The sequence below is a fragment of the Lucilia sericata genome, unplaced genomic scaffold (assembly GCF_015586225.1).
Source record: "Lucilia sericata isolate MDLA Ls3-8-SP2 unplaced genomic scaffold, ASM1558622v1 Contig000073F_arrow, whole genome shotgun sequence".
NCBI lineage: Eukaryota > Metazoa > Arthropoda > Insecta > Diptera > Calliphoridae > Lucilia > Lucilia sericata.
The window spans coordinates 753,330-772,902 of record NW_023994107.1 but is presented as its reverse complement, the minus strand read 5'-3'; the positions used below and the strand labels follow the sequence as shown (position 1 = coordinate 772,902).

The window sequence follows — 19,573 nt, the reverse complement described above, 5'->3', positions numbered from 1 at the left end:
TAAACAAAGAAATATAACAAAAAGTCATAGAAACAACAAGTAAAAATGGCAACTCAATTGTTGTGTGTATTGAAATTGGTTTAAATAGTAGATATTTAGTAATAGTATTGTGTGTCCAAATGTTTCCATAAATACATATGTGTGTATTACAGAAAAACATACATTCGTACAGAATTTTTAATACCCCAACTACTTAATAATTCCACAATAGGATAAAAATTCGCACAATAATTCCAAAATAAAAACAATTAAGAAAGTATAGTCGGGCGTGGCCGACCATATGATACCCTACACCAGTTATGAATATTAAATGTGATTTATTTTTCATAATTCCCTTGTTCTGATACATTTATGGATGAAAAAGTAATTTTCTGAAAGAGGCTTTATATGGGGGCTAGGGGCAAATATGGACCAAGTCCGATAAAATTTTGTGAATATATTTATATTTACATAATATTTTATTGTGCTGAATTTCATCGCGATATTTGTGTTTATAAGTTAATTTTGGACATTCAAGTAATTTTCTGAAGGAGACTTTGTATGGGAGCTAGGGTCAAATGGGGCCCATTCTTTATGAAATTTGGCAGGGTCATCAAGACTTCTATAAAACATAGTTGTGCCGTATTTTATCGATATATCTGTATATTTAACATAATGAGATCAGAAGCCCTTTTCGGGGGGTTCTGTTCTATGGGGGCTAGGTGAAATAATGTACCGATTTTAACTATTTTCAATAGGCTTTGTCCTTGGGTCAAACAAAACGTGCATGCCAAATTTCATCCAATTATCTTGATAATTGCGACCTGTACCTTGCGCACAAGGTTTACATGGACAGCCAGACGGACGGACGGACATAGCTTAATCGACTCAGAAAACGATTCTAAGCCGATTGGTATACTTTAAGGTGGGTCTAGGACGAATATTTTTGTATGTTACAAACATCAGCACAAATCCAATATACCCTCCCCACTAAAGTGGTGTAGGGTATAAAAACAGATAAACACGCATACAAACATGCAATTTCATATTATGTATTCATTGTTAGTAAATCCCAGCTGTTTTGAATTCATAATCGCGAATATTGTTTTTAGTTTTTTTTTTCTTTTTTGTATTATGTATGTTGTTTGTTATTGTTTCCCTATTTGTATTTTGAAAATACTTGTATGGTGACTACATAGTTATGTACATGAGGCATTGTTAATGTCTGGTATTGTTAATGTCTGGTATTGTTAATTTTTTTCCTTCCCTTTGGCTTCTGGTTTATGTTTTGTGTATATTTACTGCTATTGTACACAACTCACGGTAATATTGTACGAGAGTGAACATTCATACGAATGTATATTAGGGTGTTTTTATCCTAAAATACATAGACAAAATTAAGATATAATTTATAATAATTTAAATTTAAAGTTTTTGACTGAAAAACTGTGCATAAAAAATCAACTTATTTAAAGTTTCTTTTGCACATTTCTTAACAAGATGGCAAATGGCATTTTAAAATTAAAAATTTTTGAAAATCGTTTTTTAGGATTTAACTATATACAGTATTAAAAATATTTTAGTGTTATTCTACTTATATTTACGCATGTATTTATTAACTTGTATGTATATAGTGAAAATATGTGTATATTCCTGCATTTCAGTTAGAATGTATAATGTTAAAGAAAAGCTGTTCAAATGTTTTAGCTGCAGGATATTCATGTGGAGACTTTGTTTTCTTTTTATACACACCATCAAAAAGATGGTTCGTGTGGTATAATGGGGTATTTATTTGTAACACATTGTAATATTGGTAGTAGAAACACAAAGTATACATATGTTCCGTCTTCTCTACAGATATTGCCTATTATCTATATTGGTATTGTTAGGTATTAAAAATATTCAATATCTGTTCACTGTCTCCCCATACAAATTGTCTCCAAAAATACTGTTGAAGTAATTGAAATGTTTGTGATAATCGAATTTCACTTGATTTTATCCCCATACAATGTTTCATTCATAAAATTATAGTGCTGTCCATAAGAACCTTAAAAATTCAACTTATGCAATAATCAAAACTCATCATAACTGATCCTGAACCCATATAACACTTCTAGCCAATGGCATCGTTTAAAAATTAAATTGTTACAATTAATTACGCTTTCAAATGTTGCAGAGCTCACCAGTAATTATTTTCAATTGAACTGTTTTACTGTGAAAAAAGGTTCTTAAACTTGAGTATGATTAACATACATTACTTATACGCACCGTTGGATTATTAAATTAACTAAACGAAACGATTGCAATTGTTTTGATCTTCGGAAATAAAGCTATCGGGATAAAACAGGACGTGAATATGTCGGATTTAAGATTCGGCATAAGCCAATATAGCATTCTAAGTTTTTTTAATATATTTGATAAGTAAAAAATTTATTTTATATGAAGATTAACAGCATATAGATTTATACGTTATTTATCTGGTTTTATGTTTGATATCCGATAATTTGTTTCAAATGTACTTTAGAAATAGTCGAATTTTATAAAATTTTTAAAGTCGTTTTTTTCGAAACGTTTTTTTTATGTCAATCTTGTAATAAATGAGAGATACATACATATGTATATATGTATTGTTACGTATGCACAGTAACTAACAAAATAAGCATTTCTTAATGTTTACTTTATAAAGTATATACGAACTTACATATAAATGTACTTATGTGTGCATATTCGTGCATATGTATATGAATTTGTATTTCTTACATTTGTAAACACAAATGTTTGTATGCCCAACAAACATAAAGGCAACAAATACATATTTATTTAATTCCATAAGTATATATAACAAGAAGTTTCTCCTTAAAAAAGACACAATATACATATCCATATATAAGTATTCTCATTAAGCAACATATGGACCTCTAATTTTTATAAAGTTTCACAAAATTAAAAAATAAAAATTTTATTGTTGGTAAAGGCTTTATTTTCAAATTGTTACCAATCATAAAATGTTTGCTGGGTTAATTTTAGTGAGTGTATAGAGTGCATATAGCGTTGTTGCTTTTAACAAATATGTAAACAATTCCTTATTATTGTTGCTGAAAAACAAAATTTACATAAACCCTTTAAATGCATTGTTGCTGTTGTTCTGTTTATGCTGCTGTTGCTTTTGTTGATTTACTGTTTCTACTCTTTTGTTGCGCCGGATGTTGTTGCTGCTTATGCCCTCGTTAATTCTTTCCTTTTTGTTGCATAATATTAAATTGTACATAAGTAGTTGTACTAAGTAAAAAGAGATGTTTTACAGTAACTAACTAAGTAATGGAGGGAATTTTGAGACTGTCATGATTGTGGCAGAAGTCTACAGAAAATTTCACTTAGGTCATTGTTACACATATATAATACAAATAAAGTAAAGTAAATATAAATAAAAAAGTTGTTTTGATCAAGATACGTGATAATGTTATCTTAAACTTACCAAAATTTTTAAAAATATTTTTAATATTATAAATTTTTGTAAAAGTTTATAAAAAAAAATTTGTTAACCACGCCATGAGACTTGGAATATCTCTCAATGACTACTGTAGGAGCTGTCAAAATAAGGAAGAAGAAGAATCAATTGAACATCTTTAATGTCACTGTCCTATATTGGGGTACTCAGATATCTGTGACATCGATTTCTGGAAGACACCTCAGAGCTATCTAAAATTAAACTGGGTAATCTAAACGGCTTTAGCAGGCATTGCGGTGGATTTGGTGCAACAAACTCTAATGGCACTGATCAGTAGCTTTTCGAGTATAATACTATCCTTCTCTCTAAATTAAATTACTTCATCTATGTTTTTTTTTTTAACTCTTAATCTCTTGTATTTCTATCACAGTCTCTTATCAGAACTTTCACTATTTCCACTTTCCTATTTTTCTCTCTTAGTCTACCTTTTGGTCCTTTCGATACCGGAATAAAAGAATTTTTAATTATGTTGACTCAAGTAAATATGTATGTATAGGGTGATTTCAAAGGATTTTGAACATGATCAAATTTGGAGCACATATTTCTCAGGTAAATACGAAATTTGTATGAAAATGATGTGGATTGTTTTACTAAAATTTGGATTACTTAAGATCCCCTCATTGTCCCATTCTGAATTTTTTATATATTATTGAATACACTGTAAGCAATCTTATATGGAGGAATAAATAAAATGGAAGGTGCATTTTTGTGATATCCTTGACTAAAGGACTAAAACGATTAAAATTGAATAGATAGTTTAGAAACTATACGATGACAAATTTAATGCTTCTTGAAAAAAGTCCCAAAAAATATGAAAATATGATAAAATCTAAACCATAACAAATTTAGAAATTTTGGAGAACTTCAAATTAGGACTAAAACGATTAAGGAGTAAAACGATTAAAATCGGATAAATAGTTTCTCTCTTCGAAATTCTGAAAATACCTAGGCACATCTAAAGGGACATGTTATTGTGGTCTTTTTTAAACTAGAAACGCCAAAAATTGTTTAACCCGAAATAGGCTTATAACCCCATGACAGTAATAACTGTATACTGGGTGGACAGGGAAAAGGAAGAGACGGTCTTCTCAGTGAACGCTCTAGCCGATATGACAAACAGTTTCCTTGACTGTTACTTTATATCTAACCTTTGTGAGATATCTTGATCTAAGCTTAATGACATCCTGAGATTAAACAATACTACATTTGACGAGTGGTCCTGTCGAAACTGAGTCCCTTCGACTCTATGTCATCGCCGAGATAAAATAATAATGAATACTTAAGTAGTGAACAATAGTTTTAAAAGACTTTTAAGTTAAAAGTCTTTTAAAACTATTAACTCTTACTTTTCAATGTAAATACCTCCGTAATAAATTATACAGATCAGTTTATACTGAAATTAAAATCCATTAAAAAACACATTATAAACATTAATGTGAAGAAAGAGTAATGTGAGAACCTCAAGCTAAAGAATGAATTGTACTATTGTAAGCAAGTGTTAGAGAAGTTTAAGGTTGAAAATTAAAAAAAAAAAATGTAGTTAACGAGAGCCAATTTAAATATACTTATGTATGTTTACGTTTAAACTTTAATTATAATTCAATTAATATTAAAAGGTGAATTATGGGATTCAAGTAATTTTCTGAAGGAAGGTTTGTATAGGGATTAGGATCAAATAAGTCCGTATTGCTTACAGATTCAGCAGTATCACTAAGGATTACTACAAACTCATTTATACTGATGTTTGTATTGATCAGACCTTATTTGACCTTACTCCCCATAAAAATTCTCCTTTAGCAAATGACTTTAAATCCATAATTCTCTTAATTACATTAATATCAAGAAGAAATTCAGCATAAATAACTTTTATATAAACCCAAATCCTTCCATCAAATTTTATGAGGATCGGCCTATACATATTTAACATTATGTCCCATATAAAGCATATTTCACAAAATCAGTTTTTGAACAATTTTGTATTAAGTAAAATTCAATAGCGTCATTTCTTTTAAAAACGATTTAAACTCCAACATTATAGTAATTATAACATTGTTGGTTCATTAAAATTGAAACACAATTTTGTCACAGTTAAATTCTATGAAAGTATTTATCTAAAATTTATATTTAAGAAAAATTTTACTTAAATTTCGAATTTTTTTTTAGGAAAGAAATTTTGTTTTTATGTTTCCTAATTTAGAAAATCGGAGTACCAAATAAGTCACTGAAAAGTAATCTATGTATATATTAAAAACTACTTATTCTGGTAACTTTCCAATTGTTCCCTGTTAGGCATTTTTATACCCACCATCAAAAAATATGGGGGGTATAACGATTTTGTCATTCCGTTTGTAGCACATCGAAATATTGGTCATAGACCCACAAAAGAATATATATTCTGGGTTCTTATTAAATTCTAAAACGATCCAGCCATGTCTGTCCGCTTGTCCGTCCGTCTGTCTGTCTGCCGAAAGCAGACACAAATATTCTATATAGGTAAGGTTTGTTTGGTATCGGTCCACGTTTTCGCGTAGCCCCATACAAGTGGACAGCTTTAACGGACATATCTATTTTAGAAGTACGAATATAGCGTTGAAATTCGACATAAATAAATTTAATATGATCCCAAATCTCCTTACCAAATTTTATGTAAATCGGTCCTTAATTGACCCTACCCCCATATAATGTCCCCTTCAATAAATTACTTCAACGTTCATTATTGGCTTAAAAATACAAGTAAAGCTGACTCTCTGCTGACTTTTATGAGAATCTACATATGATTGACCCCCATATAAGCTCCCCTTCAGAAAATGACTTTAAAGCTCATTACTGGCTTAAAAATATCAGAAAAGCGATGAAATTCAACACACATATGTTTTATACGAGTTAAAATCTCTCTACCAAATGTATTGAGGAAAGAAAATTACTTAAAAAAACATTAATAGGAACGCAAATCTTCCTACCGAATTTCATGCGGAAAGGCTTGAGAAGTGATTGACCTAAAAGAATTTATGAAACAACGGTCAATAATTAACCCCATATCTCTTCAGTTAATTTGATGTTTATAGAGGAGCATTCCTTTTAAAGAGGAGCATACCTTTTAAGATTTGATGGTGGGTATATGAGATTCGGCATAGCCGAATATAGCACTCTCACTTGTTGTATACTTACTAGGGATTCGAACAAAGAAACTCATAGCATTACTCTTACGAGTTGTGTTGTGAATAGAATTGCAGAACGTAAATTCATTCATTTAAATGTGAAAATGTACCATAAACCCAGCAGTTTTACAAGGAATCATTTTATCCCATTAACATTTTTTAACCAATTGGTTATCTGAAACTTTCATTTTTGTTATTAAGAGATGAAGTTAACTATTAGTGTCACCTTGGAAAGTATTTATTTCTCCCAGCGCAAGTTATATGTTATTGTTGACTTAATTGACCATTTATGATTGAAGTGTAGTAACTATATATATATATATAAATGAGTGGAAAATTATTTTATATGGGATTGCCACACAGAACTACAGAATTATATACACATACTCAAATACAAATGCAACATTTATGTTGTAATTAAGTGTTGAATACGCATCGTAAACCATGAACGAGTCGTAACTCAGATCGTTGAACAATTGAAAATAATGCGTATTGTTGAATTGCAAACGTGTTTTGCCTGAAGCATTTAAATTAAGAAATTATGTTTTACTTCGAAAATGGAAAACGTTTTTGAAGAAAGTAAATTTACCTAGTGTTTGAATTTTTATGAGAATTAACGTTTCTTTTTCTTAATTAAATGACTAAGGCTAAAAGCATAATAATTCAATATAGGTTTTATGTGTTATATAAACCCTGGGCAATTGTGAAAAAATTTAATTAATTTAAATAAAATAAATATGCATGTTCGTATGTAATATTAATTATTAACTTTTCATTTCCCCCTAGTGCCTACACTAGGATTATCATCGGAGTAAAGTTTTAATATCAAAATGTGGGTGAACTAACCCAAATTGATACACAACCTATTATAACTTTCAAAAATTATAATCCATTATCTTTGCATTAAATTATATGTATTTTAATCATCAAATAATAAAAAACTAATATACCCACTCTTCCAAAAAAAAAAAAAATAAAATATTTAAATTTATAAGAAAAATGAATAAGTAAGCAAATTACACTTTGATAAGGATAAAAACTTTTCCATATGCACATCCTTATATTAAGCAATTTCACTTGAAGGATGTACTCATTATAGAAATAAAATTTTATGATAATTTGCACAATTTAGTGTAAAAAAAGAAGTGCATAAAATATTCATAAAGGTTGAAACAAATATTCATGTGTATGCACACACACATACATACATGTAAAATAATCGTATTTTACATCAAAATTTCTTTAGCAGAATTTCATGTTTGTTCTTGTTTATTATTTTAGTTTCCTTTTTCTTTTTACGAACTAGAAAACAATATCCGTTTTATTTTGGTAGAAGTTGTTGTACGTTTAACAGCAACATGCTCGAATTTAGTTCTTTTTCCATATATTAAATGCATATTCATGCAAGTATGTATATTAGGTTGGCTCTATTTTTATGAAGTGAATATACATTAAAACAACTTTAAAACGAACATGGCCATTTATATGATACTCTACCCCATTACATGAAATCAGTTTATTGTCAATAAATCATATAAAAATTTAGATACTTTCATAAAATTTTACATAAATTCTTAATTTTTTAAGAGTATGTCTAACATATGTATATACATACATATGTATGTATGTATGTGTATAATATTTGTAAGATAATAACTGTGCATGTACAACTTTATAAACAAAGTTTAACTTACATCCGGCATAATTGCCAGGTTGTAGTACAAATAACCTGCTTAACATTTCACTGGATATGTAGGTAATCTAACGCAACGTCACCAACTAGAAAAGCTAAAATAAGGGACGAGAATCTATAAAGTAATGGCTAAATGCGTAAGTGTTAGTGCAAATATATATACATTAAGATACATAAAAGCCAAGTAGAGTTTAAAATGCCACAGTTTTTAAGAGTTTTTTTTTTCCCATTTTAAAACAAAACAAACTACTTAGTGAAGTAGTGCGTGTATAAAGACAATGACTTTGTCACAAAAAAGGTTGTATAAAGAAAACAAGTTAGAGTGCTATATTCGGCTAAGCCGAATCTTAAATGCCCTCCACCAGCTACTTTCATATTAATACTTTTCTAATTGATCAAATATTTGTAGAAATAAGTTTTCTCATGTCTTAAATAGAAAAAATCCCAAGATTTATTTAATTTTGTAATAAGTTATGAGTATTTATGTTATTTTCTGAAGGGAAACATGTATAGGACCGACCGCACCCATGTTATGAACCGATCGTGAAAAAATCTTGAAATATAATTTTTGTATACAAAACTAATATTTGCGCCAAATTGTGTATCAATAGCTTTATTTGGTAATGAGTAATGTGAGTTTAAGAGATTTTCGTAAAAGGACCTTGTATGTGAGCTATGACCAATTATGTATATAAAGACAAAATTTCAAAATTCTGTATCTATATCATTATTTGGTAATGAATATTGTGCATTTAAGTGATTTTCTGGAGGGGACCTAGTATGAGAGCTATGACCAAATATGGACCGATTGCAAAACAATTTTATAGTGTAATTTATGTATATAAGAGCAATATTTGTGCTAAATGTTTATATATCAATATTTTGTAATGAGTTATGTGCGTTGAACTGATTTTCGGGAGGGGACCTTGTATGGGAGCTATGACCAATTATGGACCGATCGGAAAAAAATTTAATAGTAATATTTATATATGTGAGAGCAAAACATGTACCAAATTTTATATGGATATTTTAATTTAGTAATGAGTTATCTGTGTTTAATTGATTTTCGGGAAGGGACCTTGTATGAGAGCTATGACCAATTATGGACCGATCGGAAAAAAATTTTCAAGTAATATTTCTGTGCATATGAGTAATACTTATTCCAAATTTTATATGGATATCTTAATTTTGTAATGAGTTATGCACGTTTAAGTGATTTTCGGGAAGGGTCCTTGTATGGAAGCTATGTCCAATTATGGACCGATCCAGAAAATTTTTTTTCTCAATGCATTCTATTAACATAAGATTTTAATTTGTAAAATTTTGTGCAGATATCGACATTCTGACGAAAGTTATTAACAAAAACTCATTTTCCGGGAATATGCACTTTTGTATGGGAGGTATATGAAATTATGGACCGATGCTGGCAATTTTCAGCAGAAATAAATATCTTGTGTAGAAACGAACGTATGATGACTTTCATGAAATTATCTTGCATAGTTTTCGAGAAAATTACATCAGAATGTATAAAAAATGCTTATTTTTTTCAAGGTTGTTTTGAATTTTGATTCATAACTTTTCCCAATGTGAACAGATTTTGCTCATTTTGGTTGAATTTGGTTAAATTATATTGCTTCGTTTTAACGTGAGCGTGTTTTACACAGACAGACAGACAGACGGACGGACGGACGGACAGACGGACATAGCTAAATCGACTCAGAATTTCATAAGGACCCAGAATATATATACTTTGTTGGGTCTCAGATGAATATTTCTTGGTGTTACACACGGAATGACAAAGTTATATATACCCTCTATCACCACTGATGGTGGTGGAGGGTATAAAAATATATGAATAACAGTTTAGCAAGGGGTGCAAATTGTTTTAGAAAAAAGTTAAGTAAATAAAAATTCATATAAATGTTTTTTTATACATATCTGTTTATGCTGAACCGCTATCAACACCGTTGAATCCCTCCAGAAAAAAAGAGATTTCAATATATTGTATGAGTGTGCATTTTTTAAAAGTAAGAAAATTATGAGGTGACATATTAATTCAAATTATAAAAAATTTTATAAAAAATATAATTTTATTTAATATGGGAAATATTTTGTGTTATGTTATTAAAAGGTTTGATTTTTGTAAATTTATTTAAAAGTAAATTATCATTACATGATTTAATTTGATCAATATCAATGAAACTGCTTCGTACATGATTAGTACAAACAATTCGTAGAATACCAACCAACACTTAGTCTACAATACAAATTTTATTTTATTGTTGTCTATATACTCATGCAACGCCACAAAAAAAGTGGCAAAAATAAATAAAATGTATCTGTTTACATAGTTGCACTTTTAAAAATATTCAAAAAATGGTTGAAATAAAATACTTTTCATAATATTTAACGATGTGCGAGTGTCTGCCTCTCAGCTTGCTTGGTTGTTGAATGACTCTACAAATTCGCCAACATTGTTGTTGGTATCGCAGTAGGTTTGTGTATGAAATGTGAGCAAGTGTTGCCTGCAACAACTTCCTTCCTTCTTTCGGCTGGCTGTATAAATCATAAACTGTAAATATTTATGATTTTTATTTATTTATACACTTGTTATTGTGTTCGTCTGTTTGTTGTTTTTTATTGCTACGGCTTCTGGTATTGGATACATACATACACACATATATTTGTTATTGTTGCAATGATAAGTGTGAAAAAAATCGCCCATTCAATGATTCCTTTTTTTATCCTTTTTTGCTGATGAAAATTGTTCTGTGAGTGTTTGTGTATTTGCTGTTGTCATTGTTGTCTTTATAACATTTAAATGGCACTTTTACGTATTATTAACAATTGAACAAACAATGCGAGTGATAGTATGAGTTTTGGGTACTTTGGTGCAACACTTTAGCACGAATTGCTACGTGATTCGACGATACGCTGATTTAAACAATACAATAAGTAATAAAAAGCCCCCCAACTCATATACGTACAAAAGTAAAGAGATCATAAAAATGTGTTTAATGTTGGAGTAGGAGTGCGTGAGTACCGAGTAACAGGAAGTATGGAGGTGTTAAATACAACCAACACAAATAAACATTCATACAATTTTAATTCTTAAACCAATTTGTTGCTGTCTTGTTGATAAATAACTTCTCCATTGCGTAATTTAATGTCTTTTCTTTTTTTACATTTTGTTTCCGTAATTTCAGAAATTCCTCAAGTCGTAAATATCGTCGTCACATCAATGAAAATGCTCTTGGCATTATACGCAGCACATTGAATAGTGGTGGATTTGGTCCTCAGCCACCCAATATGAATAATGAACTGGGTATACCTCCGAATGCTGGGCCCATGAATGCATTTGCTGCCAGTTACGGCAGACCATTGTCGCATCCTGGTGGTGGCAGTGGAGTGGCTGCTGCAGCTGCCGCTGTTACCGAAGCCCAACAAGAGAAAGGTATGTTTTCGGTGAGCCAATTAAACATTGAGTTGACAGAACAACATGTGGGTCCTAATGGCCGTATGGAGCTGACATGCCTCTCGACAATTCCATCAGCAGTAGGACCCGGTGAACAGTTTGCGGATTATAAAACATATTCGATTAAGGGTAAGTGCAATGAAATTTGTTTTAAAATATGTAAATTAGAGTTTTTCTTTTTGAGAATTTCGTGGCAAGTAGTTTAAAATATTTTTTTATTCAGAACGTTACTAAAATATTATAAGAAGCTCATTTATCCAATAAATACTCTCACTAACATCAATAAATACTTTAAAATTTTTACATATAATATCATCTTATATTGTATTACTTTACTTTAGCACTTTATTAAAAAAAATACATACATTAAAACTCAAAATTTTCTTTACTTTTTCCTTTCTCTTTAATCCAGTGGATGTTGGACGTACGGAGACAACTACTATCTCAACAACAACACCTACTATTGGAATGGCGGCCTTAGGCAATGGTGTGACACCATCGTCTGCGACGTCATTGGCACCATCGTACAATCGCATTACAAAAATCCATAATTTATGGCTGCATATATTTGCGATTATCTTTGTACTTTGGCGAATATTGAAACAACAACATTAAGGAATTTGAAAATGTATAAATTGTAAAACTCTAAAAGATGTGAAGAAGAAGATGGTTGATTAGATATGAGATTATAAATATATACTAAAAACTAACACATACATACATTAATACATACATACATATGTATGTATATCTACTTTTACATAGCCAAAAGCAAAAAAAAAAAAACAAACACAAACAAAAAGATACTTACAACCACTAAAAAGGGGCAAAATAATGAAGGTGGGTTAAACAAGTGACAAATATTTCCCAGTGAATAAAAATAACAAAAAAAAAAAAACAATAAACCCCACCGAGTGAATAAAAACAACTTTAGAAAATAGATGAATATATTCCAAGAATTAGTAAATTGAAAAGGTTTTGTTTTTTAAATGTGTTTTTGACTCGAAGAGTTAAGTTTTAATGTAAAAGAACGCATAAGTTTTGTAAACCCCTTTTGGATATTATATATAGTTGGTTTTTAAGAATCAGCAGTTTCAATTCTAATTACAAGAATATCACTAAAATTATATTTTTTTTTTAAATTATTAATTGCAACCTAGGAATATTTTTTTATATACATATTTTCTTACATTTCTCATATCGAAATTCACATAAACTGTTTGAGAATTATAACACATTGTAATATACTTCATCCATAAAAAATTTGGAATCGGTAACTTTAATTTTTTATTACGTAAATGCAATATGGTTCAAACAATGTGATCCAGATTCACTATTCTTCTTAGAGAACTTTAGTTTATTTCGATATGACCCATGCAAGTGGCATGGCTATGTATATAAGGAAGGGTATAAAAAGTAATTTGTATTGCAGTTCTGCATCTAGTGACCAATGGAAACAAGATGCTGATAAGCTGTGTATACTGACCACATCGCAGAATTGATACTACCATTGTTTTCCATGTTCTTAAGAATATTTCACTACAATTTGAGGATGTTGTCATTTGTGGAGACTATAATTCAAATAACCTGTTAAAAGAAGCCAACTCACTTTTCTTCCACCTTGAACTTGCTTTTGGATGTTATTTTTTGTTGGTAATAGTACGAAAGCTTTGTTGTATTATCAGCTTCCAGTGCCTTGTTTCTCTAAACATGACTTATTGTTTTTTACCTTTGACTTCAAACACCATGAGATTGCGAATTCGAATACGTACTATGATTATACAACTATTGATCACAACACTCTTGATTTTAAGTTATCGCTTATAGATTTAGATTGGAAATCTATTTACTATATGTCATCTATCGATGATCAACTAAAGTTTTTGGAAGTAAAATTGGAACAATTTTTTCCAAAACAGTGTCTCAAAAACAGTTGCAAGGAATTGCAGAAAGAAATCATGGTTCATGTATTCACGCTGGAAGCGTTTTAAAACAGTTGAATTATATAATGACTTCTGTACCGCTAGAAGACTAGTCAATAATAAGATAGAGAGTGCAAAGAGTGCATACTACAGTCGGATTTTTACGTGTTCTATTGATTCTAAGAAAATGTGGAAAAATATGCGAGATATCGGAGTTGGTAAATCCAAAGTTTGTGTTGTATCAGATGTTGACGTTGAAGCCCTAAAAAAAAGTTTACCTCACTTCCTCTTGTGCAGTCATATCTAAACTTTTATAACTGTAATGTTGACACTTTCACACAAAACAACGTGTTCAGTTTTAACTGCATGAATGAAGCTGAATAACATCTGTTGTCAAAGTATATACATACGTACGACAACAACGATGTAATGTTGACAACGTAATGTTGTCAACATTGCCACAATTCGTTATCGAAATCTGACAAAAAACGAAATTGACAAACAATCCGTTGCCAATAGTGAGCACGTACGATAACACATTCCATAGTGTTATCGTACGTAAGTATATACTTTGACAACGGATGTTATGGAAAAATTATAAAATCTTTGATGTCAATTTGGTACCAGGCGTGTATATTGCTTTTCCCCTCTGTGTAAGTCCAATGGTGAATAGCGTCCAATAGCAATTTTGAACTACTTTCCAAAGGTCCTCAAATATATGATCATGTTGAAAATAATAACTTACTTACTGATCGGCAGTCTGGCTTTCGAATTAAATACAGCTGTGTAACTGCTCTAATTGATGTCTCAAAACAAATAAGAAGCAATATTGACAATGAATATTGTAGAATGGAAATTTTTAAAAATTGTATAAAAGTTTATACATATATTTGTAAAATTTCTGAAAAGTATCTCCCTATGTTCCGAAGTGACAAAACTAAAAAAGTGGAAATAGATGTAAGCGATATTCAATGTTTCCATTTACAAAATAGATATATTTGCCCAATCTCAATGAAAGTTTAAGAAAGCATCACTAGATTCTAATAGTCATTTCGAAAATAAATGTCCAATTTATATTTTACGAGGATTTTTACATGATTGATATTGATCTTTGTCGCAAAAATATCGAGATTTGTATCGAAATTGGCCTTAAACTAAATGGGTGCATTACGACAACCTGAAACTCTGAAAGTGGAATCCAGATGTATATATATTTATAAGTGATACTAGGAACTGTTAACCCATAAATATTAATCAAAAATATGTATTTGAAAATTTGTTTAACTTAAGTATTTCAGGGTTGCAATAGTAATAACACTTTGTATACATATATTTTTTTTAATTTACTAAAACCAAATAATTAACAATTACAACTCATTCTTTTCAAATTGAAACCAAAAATTATTGATTATTTATTTGTTTTCAACATTTTCTAGAGCATTAAAAAAGTTCCACAATGCATACTTATTTGCAAACTAAAAAAAATAAAATCAAAAGGGGAAATTTACTGAAAAATAAAAAAACACACAGCAACCAAAACACCTTGAACTAAGAATTCTGGCAAACAATTGAAATTTTTGTTTGCTTCGAAATCAGTGGAATAAAACAATAATTTTTTTTTATTAACAAAAACATTTTGTAGGAAAATTAAACTGAAATGAAAAAAATAAATATTTGTAAAAAAAATAGTTGTACATATACATAGATGAGTGTTAAATAAATGTAGAAAAAAATACTAAATATAAATGAAAAGAAAATTCTAATGGAAAATAATTGTGTATTTGCTGTAGGTGAAATGTTTTTTTTTTTACATAAGAGATTAAAACAATAATAAATCCCTTCAAAGATTACAACATGTATTGTATTTAATAAAAAATCTTTAAGTTTTTCCTTTACCACACATGTCTTTTTCCTCTCTAAAATTTTGGAATAATATGAAGAAAATTAAAAATTAAAAGAAATAAAATTCCTAAAAACTAAGAAGCTTAATAAAACAATCAGTGTTAAAAACATTTAAGAAAAATATAAATAAATAATACCAACAAAACATTACAAAAAAAAAAAAAAACAAATACCACAAGTACGAGAAATAAACTATTAATTATAAAATAACAAACAATTTCCAGCAACCTGTTGCATTTTCAAATTTTATTTCATTTTTATTATTTTATAAACATAAAAATTATAAAAAACATAAAAAATAAACAAGTTGCCATATTACTAGAAGAAATCGTCTAGGGAAAATGAATGTTTGAATAAGGATAAGGATCTAAAAGTATGTATGCTGATGAGACCGGATGTAAAATGTGTAAAAAAAGAAAAATATTTAATGTTTAAATAAATAAGTAAATCTATATTTGTAAAATTTTCTATTTTCTTAGGTTTATTAAACAAACACTACACTACATTATTATTTTTTAATACAATTTAAATTGTTTATTAAAATAAGTAAAATTAATTAAAAACATATTAATATTTTTATAAATTATACACTTTTAAATAATATTATTTGTTTGTTTGATAAATTTTTATATAAATGGTAGAAGATTGACCATGGGTAACTTTTACTTTTTTCAATCGTGAGATAATGATGCCATTATATAATGCCGATTAGTGGCATCAATATCTTAAATAAGAAACAAATTAGTTATTTACTGTCATCCTTTAACAATTGATATTATAATATGTTTTTGTTTTATTTACTTTTAATTTCTTATTAAGTATTATTATTTCATTCATATATTTTTATTAATTTTAATTTTATTAATAAACATTTAAAAAAGCCATAAAATTAAAATGTCAGAACTGGTATAAAAAATCATTCATTTTTAGAGTGCTGAATCTACACTTTATTATTATTTTAAAATTACAGTTTACGGAAAATGCTGACACTTTCCACTTCTTTTAATTTAATTAAAAATAATATACAGACATATATTTACATATTGATAACTCACTCATTATATTTGTATATCGTCATTTGAAATCAGAAAAGTCCAAAAACTCAAAAAGTTCGGCGATAAAAGTTGTTAAGTGTGAGATGAAAAATAAACAAATATTTTGACAAGCTAAGCTTATTGATTACATCCCAGCAAAAACTTTATTACAAAGAAAAGTTTAAGCCCTTAAGCTTAAATGTGTAAATTGTATGAAAAAACGTGTACGGTTTATATAGCTTGAAGTCATTAGAAATGAAGGTCATGTTAAACACCTTTGCTTTGTTACTTTCGCGTAATATGCTAACGTAAGAAACCTGAAAATAAGTACTTATACATTAGATTAGATGTAATTCTTTACTAGACTTCTTGAAAATGATGCAGAAGGTAGCAAGTTACCATTGAATAGTAAGCTATTGAGTAAGTACAAGTCATAACCAAGTTTTTGCTGGATAGATTTGAAACTAACGCCTTTTGTTAGGTTTTAAGATTGCCAAAGTTTGAGCACGATTGAAAGATGTTAACACGTGCGACTGGGGCCTCAAAGTTTAGAAAATCTAAATTTATTGGTAGTTTGGCGACTTTGCCTGCCCATATATCTAAAACGGTTCTAGATATCTGTCCGTGTAATACATCAAATTGAAGCCAATACTATTTATTATATTTTATATGCAATAAGTAAGTAGTACTAAATTCAAGATAATAAGGCCCATGTTCCTAAAACCGTGACTATATACCCCTTAGAGCAAAGATTGAACCTATTGTGAAAAAAACCCATTTTCCTTTCTATATTATAAATTGTTGGAATGAAAGCAAATATGTATTTAAAAAATTAAGTCGAGAATTTCGGCAGTTGTTTTTAGTTTGGGTCGCATATTTCTGGAGCACTTCTCATTTTCTTCTGCTTGATTTGTTAAAATTTTTGTCGCCATTTGACTCTTTACGATGTTTTGCACTTTGGGTCAAACAATGTTTAGGACTATGATACTACAGGTGATTTATCATTTTGTTAATTCCTTTTTCTGATATTTTTTTGTCAATGCTTTCGTATTTTAATAGATTTTCAATGAGGTCTAGGTCTTGTTTTGCCGCTAAACTCGCGGGGGCCTCCTGTTCTTCAGAAGTCAGCTTAAACTGGTCACGAAAGAATTGTATTTTCAGACAGTAAATAGTTTTTGCCATCCACCAGGCATGTTGTAATGGACCTGGCTGGCTGGCATTCCATTAGTTTTCTTTGCAATTCTTCTTTGATATTCTCTACTTCTTCTTTGGGCAGTAGTTCCAAAACATTTTCGCCTTCATCGAACTTAAATTTATTAATCGCCGACCATTCTTTTTAAAATATGTCTGGTTTTTATCCCTATGTGCTTCCAAACTCGCATTCTTAACAAAACTTCTAAAACGTGGTGTAGACATCTGCTCCAGGTGATTGCACGCTCCATTGAGTCTCGCAGTATTTGATGCTGTTGTATCGACCGAGCTGACGAGACCCCATTCCTCTAGATATTCGTACACTGCTAGGGCTTGTTCCTCTCCTGAGTTACTGTCAGTTTCAGGAACGCCCAGGGGTTGTTTTTTAGTAGTTTTCCATTCCAGTGTATGCAAACAGCCTCGTTTTGGGGTATCTTAAGTTTGTCCAATACATTTTGAAACTAGTTTGTATTTACCTGCTTGGGATCTCCAGTGATACCTCTTCGCTCTCACGGATACCTAGTCACATTTTTAGGGATATTAGCTCTTTTTCGGTTTCAGTACTAGTTGCGGATTTATTGAGTAGAATATAAAATATTATAATCAGTATGGTGTTCAATTTGATGTATGACTCGGGCAAATAGCTTTAGCAGTTCTAGAGATATGGATTGCCGAAGTCGCCAAACTGCCAAAAAATCAATATTTTCAAACCTTTGAGGCCCCAGTGGCACGGGTTAACATCATCCAATTGTGCTCAAACTTTGGCAATCCTAAAATCTAACAGAAAGAAATATTTTATGGGGATGTCACCAATGCATATATCCCATATCAAATTATGTGTCATTATATGAGGATAGAGTTATAACTTATAAGGCATAAAATAGTTTAAACAGTCGAATATGCAACAACAATTATAAAATATCACAGAAGTTACATATTTGAAATTAAGTTCGAAAATTCGAAGAAATATTCGAAAAATTTGTTAATTTGTCGAACTTAAATTTCTTTTGCTTTCACTCGATTCACTCACTGTATACTACACAGAAAAAAATATGCACATTTTTTTTCTTAACAATCGTTTGCTTAAATTTAATTTAGATTTTTATAAAAATTTTTATTTGGTTTTATAACGAATTTGTTTGATTTTCACGCAGAAGGAAAATATTTTCTAACAAACACTTTATTGAAATAAATTTAATTTTCAGTAAATATTTTTACTGGTTCAATAAATGTTTTTGTTTGAGTTTTATTTATATGTCAGCATATGGAATACAACAATAAAACTAGTTTTGGGATGTACTAAAATGAATTGATATAATTCTTACTTGGTTTATAACATTTAATGTATAAGTGTTTCAGTTTTCACAGTACAAATAATAGTTTCTAGAATGTGAAATAAATTTGTTGTAAGTATATAAGTACTTTTTTCTACAAATTTTAATTTTATAGAATTAGTAAAATTTTTGTTAAAATTCAACAATTAACAAAATTTTTATAGATTCAATAAGGAATTTTGTGTATTATTATTGCCAAAATACAATAAATAATTTATGTGTTTCAGAAAAAATAATTGCTTGAATTTCAGTACAAATGCAAATAATTTGCGTTATTGTTTAAGTAAAATAATTGTTTGGAAATGTTGCGAATATTTATTAATGTTTTTCGTAAATAGTATATTATTTTAATAAGAAAAATCCTGAAATTTTTTCAA

At 29.3% G+C, this 19,573-nt stretch overlaps 1 protein-coding gene across 1 annotated transcript in view; it reads left to right on the top strand.

The window, feature by feature from the left end:
- Positions 1-15,671, top strand: part of LOC119616449 — a gene marked incomplete at its 5' end in the record, with an annotated part of 85,679 nt that extends 70,008 nt beyond the window's left edge. The window contains 2 exons of the mRNA XM_037972795.1: positions 11,545-11,942; positions 12,226-15,671. Of these exons, the coding sequence (XP_037828723.1) occupies positions 11,545-11,942; positions 12,226-12,428 (601 nt within the window). The remainder of the gene's footprint in view (positions 1-11,544; positions 11,943-12,225) is intronic.
- Positions 15,672-19,573: the final 3,902 nt, after the last annotated feature.